The sequence below is a fragment of the Musa acuminata genome, unplaced genomic scaffold (genome assembly GCF_036884655.1).
Source record: "Musa acuminata AAA Group cultivar baxijiao unplaced genomic scaffold, Cavendish_Baxijiao_AAA HiC_scaffold_1138, whole genome shotgun sequence".
NCBI classification, from domain to species: domain Eukaryota; kingdom Viridiplantae; phylum Streptophyta; class Magnoliopsida; order Zingiberales; family Musaceae; genus Musa; species Musa acuminata.
This window is the reverse complement of record NW_027021350.1, coordinates 610001-619214: the sequence shown is the minus strand read 5'-3', so window position 1 is coordinate 619214 and position 9214 is coordinate 610001. Positions and strand designations below refer to the sequence as shown.

The 9214-nt window shown below is 42.8% G+C and overlaps 1 protein-coding gene across 1 annotated transcript in view; it reads left to right on the top strand.

Moving 5' to 3' along the window:
* The first annotated feature begins 5592 nt into the window (after window positions 1-5592).
* LOC103999683 (protein ENHANCED DISEASE RESISTANCE 4-like) overlaps window positions 5593-9214 on the top strand; it is a 4998-nt gene continuing 1376 nt past the window's right edge. The window contains exons 1-2 of the mRNA XM_009421502.3: window positions 5593-6263; window positions 6436-8512. Coding sequence (XP_009419777.2) covers window positions 6140-6263; window positions 6436-8512 — 2201 coding nt within the window. The 5' untranslated portion in view covers window positions 5593-6139. The remainder of the gene's footprint in view (window positions 6264-6435; window positions 8513-9214) is intronic.

Below are 9214 nucleotides of genomic sequence, written 5' to 3'. Positions count from 1 at the left end.
TAACGGTCCTCGCCGCCGTCCTCTTATAGCCGACGGCGGAGGGATGTGGGTGCGAAATCTGGGCCGTGGACGGTCCAAGATCGAATCAAATTGCTCCGGCCCGGGTTTGAAGAGGGATTCTGGAATTTACGGCTCAGGATTCGACGCGGTTCGACCCAAATCGATGAGTCCTCAATGAACTAAACCAGGCCGGGCCGGGCCGGGGGGGGTCATCGTTTTAGACCCTTGTGCTTTCCCTTACATTGGACCCGGTTCGACCCAAATCAATAGTCCTCATGAGCTAAACCATGGAAATAGATCTCGTGGTGCGCGCCGGACAAGCGTATAAAGCAAGAGCCTGGACGCAGCAACTTGTCGCCTTTGAATTCTTCTGCTGACCGACACCCAACCCCACCTCGTTCTGCACGAAGCACAGAGCTCTCGAATTCCCCAAAAGCCCCTCTCTTTCCCGCCCCTCCTCTTCTTTGATCCGGGCCGAGTCTGGTAGACAACTGAGTCCTCTGACTCTCACTCTCTCTCTCTCTCTATTCTTCGAGGGAGAAGGTCAAAATGGTATTTTTGCGACAGAATGGTAATTGTGTTGGAAGGATTCGGCGAGGGATGCTGCAGCGGCGCTGGAAGACCGAGAAGAAGCCTCTGCAAGAAGACAAACGTCACATGTTGATATTTTATGGTCAAGGTGCATGATGAACCAGGTAAACGATGGAGACATTGATGCCAAGTTCAAAAGAGGAATGAGTCAGAGTGTGACCGGCGGTGTGTTAGATCGAGAGGGATGTGTGCATCAGACTTGTCCTCTTCCTCCTCCTTTTGACAGGGACAGCAAACTGTGGCAGCAGTGGTCGGAATAGTAGTACGTGTTGGGTCTAGTCGGTTTAGATAAATTGAGACCTATTGAACTGTAATTAAGAGAGAAAAGATAAAATTAGGCAGCGTGCAACGTGTGTGTGCACAGATCAGATGCGTGCGGCGGCGTGCAGATAGAAGAGGAGAGAGAAATAAAGAGAGAAAGATTAAGTTTCTGAGTTTTCTGCTTGACGATCAATGGCCAAACGTTATCAGTTTCGGCCCAAATTTTATATGGAAAATTCTTGCAGCAAACTCTATAATCCTAACAGTGTTGATCTACAGTTTACCCTCTCTAAGATACTTTCCTATGATATCCACTCTATGAGACCTAGAATTCTTTTTGAGAAATCCATGAAGATATGCTATTCTTGAGCCAAGATCTATGATCTTGATGTTATTCTGATCCTCTAGTTATTCTAGAGAAGACCTACTATAAACCTGTTATCATTATTATTGATAGTGGAAGTTTGAGGTGGACTGCGGTCCCGTGGTTTTTCCCACATTGGATTTTCCACGTTAAAAAGATTTGGTCTCACTGTGTGAGTGATTTATTGCTCTATTGTCTATGCTGTGCTGATTGATTTAGCATTTTGATATCAAGTTGGTATTTTGATGAGGAACCTATTTTGATACACAAAGAGGGAAAAGAATTATTCCGCATTAACAGGTTTCTTCCCAACAAGTGATATCAGAGCTACAGGTTGTTTGGTGCTAGTTTTTCTTGTGTGATTGAAATGGAGTCTGATGGTATGATTAAATTGAACTCATCAAATTATTCAACTTGGAGGCGTTTGATGGAAGATTTGCTCTATTGCAAAGATTTGTATAAGCCTATCAAGGTTAAAGATAAACCTTCTACTATGGACGATGAAGAATGGGAAGTTCAACATAGAAAAGCTATTGCCTATATTAGAAGATGGATGGATATAAACTTGCATGAGCATATTTCAGATGAAACTAGAGCTGATGTTGTTTGGCAAAGGTTAGAAAATCTGTTTAGGAAAAAGACAATAGGAAATAGAATTTCTCTCCTCAGAAGGCTTGTAAATTTGAAGTATAAAGATGGTGGCAACATTGTTGAGCACATAAGCCTATTTCAGAGTCTTGCAAACAAGTTGGTTGCTATGAAAATGAATATAGATGATGAGATGCAGGGATTATTGCTTCTCAGCTCTTTACCAGAAAGTTGGGAAACGTATGTTGTGACTATTTGTAACTCCACGCCAGAGGGGACTCTACAGGTAGACTTGATGATGAGGGCTTTGCACATTATTTTGGTGAAAGTAAATGGAAACTCACTAAAGGTTCTCTAATTGTGGCAAAAGGAAAGAAGATTAACTCTTTTTATGTCATGGAAGCTAAGCTACACAAAGGAGAGATTAATGCAATTCGAAAAGGTGAAAGTATAGATCTTTGGCATAAGAGGCTTGGACATATCAGCGAGAAGGGACTTCAAACTCTTGCTAGAAAGCAGTTCTTACCAGAGTTGCAAGGTACATCTCTTAAATCTTGTGATCATTGCTTAGCTGGAAAAACACATAGAGTTGCATTTCAGACATATCCATCATCTAGAAGATCTGATGTTATTGATTTAGTTCATACTGATGTTTGTACTATGCAAACTAGAACTCTTGGAGGTGCTCTTTATTTTGTTACTTTTATTGATGACCATTCTAGAAAAGTGTGGGCTTTTGCTTTGAAATCCAAAGACCAGGTACTCGATGCTTTCAAGGAGTTTCATGTCAATGTTAAAAGAGAAACTAGTAGAAAGCTAAAGTGTGTTCGATCAGATAATGGTGGCGAGTACAGGGGTCCTTTTGAGAATTATTGCAGGTTTCATAGTATCAGGCTTGAGAAAATAGTTCCTAAAACTCCTCAGCAGAACGGTGTGGCAGAAAGGATGAACAGAACCATTGAAGAAAGGATTAGGTGTATGCTTTCCCACGCCAAGTTACCAAAGTCATTTTGGGGGGAGGCTATGAGAACTACAGTTGACCTGATAAATATTTCTCCATCAGTTCCTCTGCAAAGTGATGTTCCAGAGAGAGTATGGAGAGGAAAAGATATATCTTATAATCATTTGAGAGTCTTTGGGTGTAAAGCATTTGTGCATATTCCCAAAGATGAGAGGTCCAAGCTTGATAATAAGGCAAAAGCATGTATCTTCTTGGGATATGGTCATGAAGAGTTTGGGTACAGATTATGGGATCTAGTGAACAAGAAGATTATTAGAAGCAGAGATGTTGAGTTTCTTGAAGACCAATTGTTTGATGATGGTGATAATGTTGAGAAGCCAGAAACCTCTGTTTATATTTCTTGGAGTTTGGGTCCAGTTCCTTCACCTGTAGTTCATGATGATCATGGGGGAGATGAACAAGAAGATCATGGTGGGAATGTAAGTGATGATACACCTACAGTTGATGATGCTGAACCAACTGAACAAGCACCTCCACCACCAGTTGAGATTCCATTGAGAAGATCCACTAGAGAGCGACAACCCTCTACCAGATATCCTCCACATGAGTATGTTATGCTTACTGACGGGGGAGAGTCAGAAACTTACCAAGAAGTTATTCTACATGAGAATAAGAGTGAGTGGGTTAAAGCCATGCAAGAAGAGATGAGATCCTTGCTTGAGAACCATACCTATGACTTGGTAAAGTTGCCCAAAGAGAAGAAAGCTCTCAAGAATAAGTGGGTTTATAAATTGAAGACTGAAAATAATAGCTCACAACAGAGATAAAAGGCACGACTAGTTGTGAAAGGATTCAGTCAGAAGAAAGGTATTGACTTTGAAGAAATATTTTCTCCGGTTGTGAAAATGTCCTCTATCCGAGTTGTTCTTGGTTTGGCTGCCCGCTTGAATTTAGAAGTTGAGCAACTTGATGTAAAAACAGCATTTCTTCATGGTGATTTAGAAGAAGAAATTTACATGGAGCAACCAGAAGGTTTCAAAGTCAAGGGAAAAGAAAATCTGGTATGTAAGCTTAAGAAAAGCTTATATGGACTCAAACAGGCACCTAGACAGTGGTACAAGAAGTTTGATTCCTTTATGATAAGCCAAGGGTATGATAGAACCACATCTGATCATTGTGTGTTTATGAAGAAATTTTCAGATTATGATTTTATTATTTTACTGCTATATGTTGATGATATGCTGATTGTTGGCCATGATGTTGGAAAAATTGGAAAGCTTAAAAGAGAGCTAAGTAAGTCTTTTGCCATGAAAGACTTAGGATCGGTGAAACAAATACTTGGCATGAAGATTCTTCGTGATAGGAAGAAAATGAAGATTTGGCTATCTTAGGAGACCTACATTGAAAAGGTTCTTGAAAGATTCAATATGAGTAAAGCCAAAGCAGTTTGTTCTCCACTTGCAGGTCATTTCAAACTGAGTTTGAAACAATGTCTTACAAGTGAGAAAGAAAAAGAAGAAATGTCCAGAGTGCCTTACTCATCTGCAGTAGGCAGTTTGATGTATGCTATGGTTTGTACTAGGCCAGATATAGCTCATGCAGTTGGAGTTGTTAGCCGATTTCTCTCAAATCCTGGAAATGAACATTGGGCAGCAGTGAAATGGATATTAAGATATCTAAGAGGTACTTCTAGGTTGTGTTTATGTTTTGGCAGTGATGAACCTGTGTTAAAAGGCTACACAGATGCAGACATGGCAGGTGATACTGATTCCAGGAAGTCCACTTCAGGATTCTTGATGACATTTGCAGGAGGAGCAGTCTCTTGGCAGTCTAAGTTACAGAAGTGTGTTGCTCTATCAACCACAGAAGCAGAATATATAGCAGTTACTGAAGCCTGTAAGGAAACTTTATGGATGAAAAAGTTTCTACAGGAATTGGGCTTGAAACAGGAAGTATATACTGTTTACTGTGACAGTCAGAGCACCATTCACCTCTCCAAGAATTCAACATATCATTCTAGATCCAAGCATATTGATGTGAGATATCATTGGATTCGTGATGTGCTTGAGATGAAAGAATTACAGTTGGAAAATGTGCATACCAATAAGAATGGTTCAGATATGTTGACAAAGTCTTTGCCTAAGGAGAAGCTTGAAGCATGTAGGCGAAGAGCGGGCTTGGTACAGCCCACCATATGAGCTGGAGGGGGAGAATTGTTGGGTCCAGCCCATATGTGGGCTTGGACAAATTTGAGCCTATTGAGCCCAAATCAGTAATTAAGAGAGAAAGGGCAAAATTAGGCAGCGTGCAACGTGTGTGTGCACAGATCAGATTGCAGCATGCGTGCGGTGGCGTGCAGATAGAAGAGGAGAGAGGAGAATCCTTGCAGCAAACTCTACAATCCTAACAGTGTTGATCTACAGTTTACCCTCTCTAAGGTACTTTCCTACGATATCCACTCTATGAGACCTAGAATTCTCTTTTGAGGAGATCCATCGTACATGATGAAGATATGCTATTCTTGAGCCAAGATATATGATCTTGATGTTATTCTGATCCTCTAGTTATTCTAGAGAAGACCTACTGTAAACCTGTTATCATTATTATTGATAGTGGAAGTTTGAGGTGGACTGTGGTCCTGTGGTTTTTCTCATATTGGATTTTTCACGTTAAAAAGATTTGGTCTCACGTGTGAGTGATTTATTGCTCTATTGTTTATGCTGTGCTGATTGATTTAGCATTTTGATATTAAGTTGATATTTGGATGAAAAACCTATTTTGATAAAGCGACGTTGTGGGTGGCGTGGAGGGACTCGGAGAAGACCTTGACGAGGTAGTAGAAGCAAAAGCGCTCGTGCTATGCTCAGTGGGTGGTCACTTCACTTGTGCCCGTCATTGGCGCGCTCTCTGACGACCGAGTTCAAGAAATCGCACCGCCATTCGCTTTCTCCTCCCTCCTCTCTCTCTCTCTCTCTCTCTTAATTACTCCAACAAAAATCCCGCCTAACCTCTCCTCTTGCTTTCGAATCCCCTTTGTCTCTCACATGGTGGAAGGGAGGTAGAATAAAGCTGGGGGAGGAAGAAGGACAGGGATGCTTTCCCCATTACCGAGAAAGGAGAGGCTTTGATCTCAGTTTCTTGCAAAAGTTCGAGGAACAGGGGTCGCTGTCCTGTTCCTGAGCTGCAGTTGTTCTGGCTGTCGCCAAGGTGACTCCTTTGGGTTCCATTTATCTCCCTCCTTTGGTGGTACTGGTATGAAGGAGGGATCTTGGTGGGTGGGATTTGAGGAGGTGGAGAAAGGTCGGAGCTTGGCGTTTCCGGTAAGGTTTTGAAGGGTTTAAGGGTGTTCCACAGGATCTATTCATGTGAGCAAGATGGCGGAGGAGGGATTCAGAGCGAAGGTTCGAGTGGTACGGTGCCCCAAGTGCGAGAAGCTTCTCCCTGAGCTCGCCAACTTCTCCGTCTACCGCTGCGGTGGCTGCGGCGCGACTCTCCAAGGTGAGCCCCAAGTTTCGTTTCACTGTGTATACCTTCACTCAGCAATTTGACCCACATCTGTGGGACTTTCATCTTTATGCCTTGATTGATCTGAGCATTCAAGCCGACAAAGTTTTGATTTTTATCTGGTCCTCCTTGCTAACAGCAATTTGTTGGTTTGGAAATCATGCAGCCAAGAAGTCTGTTCCAGGCTCGGTGGTTTCACTGGAGAAATCCGAGGCAGAGGGCATCAAAACTATCGAGGTCTTTGAGCTTGATACAGAGAAACATGGTATGGTCTCCGATTCAAACTTGGAAACCGATGACAAGGGCAATATAGCTGAGAGCAGGTCAAAGAAGTCCCTTCCACAAGGGGCAGCGAGTTCCCATGATGTATCTGTGACCGGAAATGGAGGTAGTGGTACGAGGAAGGAACACATCGTCTCAAAGTCAGATGGTCTTCCCAAAGAAAATGGAGTGGATAGTATGGAGAGTTCTAAATCTCGGTGCCAATGCAAAACACCATCAAGTGAACACAGCCGACATGTGACCGAACACCCAGAGAGGGACCGAACACCAAGATCTCCTCCCATGGCAAGCGTTCATCCTGATCTACATCCCACTGAAGGCCCATCCGATCACCTTCGGAATCCTAGGCATCCTTTTGCCAATGCTGACGGAGAAAGCAAGCAGAACTTGGATGGCGCTAGCAGAGTTGGCCACCTCGAACAAGATCGAGCAAAGCTCTTGAGAATCCTTGATGAATTGAGAGATCAAGTACGTCGAAGTTGTGAGACTACAGACCGGCAGAAGACAACTGCTTCAGTGGATAACGTGACAACCTCATCGAATTCATATGTCCATCATGACAATGCCAATTGGTTTCCTGAAAGCTCGTCATCCTCAAACTTGAATCCGTCTCGGTATTTTCCAGTGCGGCATGACCATCACACCAGCATGTTCAATTTCTATCCTAGTATGCCTGCTCAGAGTGACATACCCATTTACGGGGATCCATTTGGTCATAGGAGAGCTCCTCTTCACCTGCCCGGAGAGTGCACACAAAGACAAATGGACAGTTTTCTTTTTGGACACTTTGATCCTGCTCCTGTCATGCCTTATCGTCACGATGGTTTCTATCACCAGCCTGCTTGCTCATGTCCCCAGTGCTACCAGAGACCATTCGTGCTTCCTGCAAGAGCCCCACCAACAATCTTGGGCTATCAGAGGGTTCCATATCCCACGACTAATCATGAGCTCTATGCAGTTGATGGTACCAGAAGTTACAATTCGAGGGTTGGAAATGCTGCTTTGCACAGGTTTGAACCAAGATCGCAATATGATTCAAGGTTGAGCAAGAATGCTGCACGTTCTTGTCAACCTGTTGTCGGTGCTGCTCCATTTACTGTATGTCCTAGTTGTTTTGAACTTCTGCAACTACCTGAAAAGTCTTTGCTACTGAAGAATAAGTTTGATCTGCGTTGTGGATCTTGCTTCAAGTTAATTTCAATCCAATATGAAGGAAGTAGGCTTGTTCTATCTGCCATCACAACAGTCTCACATGTATCTTCCGAGAACCATAACTCGTCCTGTGATAGCCCAGTAGGTGGAATCCGGTCTATTGGTGAGAAGCTAGTTTTACCTTACATTTTCACAAGCAATGATCATGAGATGATAGAAGGGGGACATGATTTACACTCAAGTGAGTCAGAGAAAACGCATGGGTTGTCTTTATCTTCCACTACATCTGGGTATGTTGAGAGCCCGGAAAGTGCAATTTCACAGAAGGATGTTCCAATCTCGCCTGGCGTCTCCTTAGAAACTCAGGTGATCTCACGAGTTCCAAGTTTACCGCTTCGTGAACACTTTGGATTCTCACTATCTGATCAAGCAGTTGATGGATCCGGCAATGGAAGCAGGAGTACACGTTCTGATCAAGTGAGAAATATATCCCTAAATGGAAATTTCAAGCAGAACTCAGCAAAAGATGTACAAATGGCTATTCAGATGGATTTATCAGATGACGAGGATCCACCTGCTGGTTTGTCTCAAGACTCTTGGCACATGATAAGCAAAGATGACTTTCAACCTAGATTCATGAAGGCTAATGATTCGTTCCTTGCTGGCTTCATAAAGAAGAGCCTTCGTCCTTTTCACCAATCACTCGGGCATGGTGGATTTAAAGTTTCAATTAATGGCCAACCTGTCTCTGACCGTTCAGTTAAAAAGGCTGAAAAGCAAGCTGGTCCAATCTTTCCTGGTGATTATTGGTGAGCGTCTTCTTAAAAAATGAGTTATATGTTTTGAGCTTCTTTAGATGCATGTTTTTGTGTCTGAACTATCATGTTAAAGGTTCGAATGCAGGCTAATAATAACAAATTAGTAAATATTTCACAGGAACACATGCCTTTTAGTTTTCTTGTTGTCTGGGGACTCTTTTCCCCTCCATCGAGCTGGTGCTCCAATATGTCGGTGAAATCTTTATGATCAATATTAGTTATTTGAGTCTGTTCCAAGTGCAAGTTCCTTGGTTTGCTAGTATCATTGTCATGCTTCTACGCATATCGTCTAGTGCCTGCCCTCATGTATGTGCATTAGTAGACTGATATGGGTTGGCATGCCATAATTATGGCACTAGCGTGCTCTATGATATTATATTCTAAAAGGAGTATGGTAGCTGCCTTTGAATTGCTCGTCTGTATGATATGTGATTTGTCTGCATATTGTTGATCATACAATGCAGATTCTATGGATTGCTTGTGGTGCGCTTTGCTTATTGAGCAGTGCAGCGCTATTAGCATGACATGATGCCATGTCCTACCCTGCCAGCCCAATTCTCAAACTTGCCGAGGCCTCTGCTTGTCACAATGCAAACTTTTATATCTAATAGGTTATAGTGAATTTGCTGCCACCCAGTTGCCTGAGCCCAGTTGTATGAAGTATTTGTTTGTGCATATCGTTGATCCTATTGC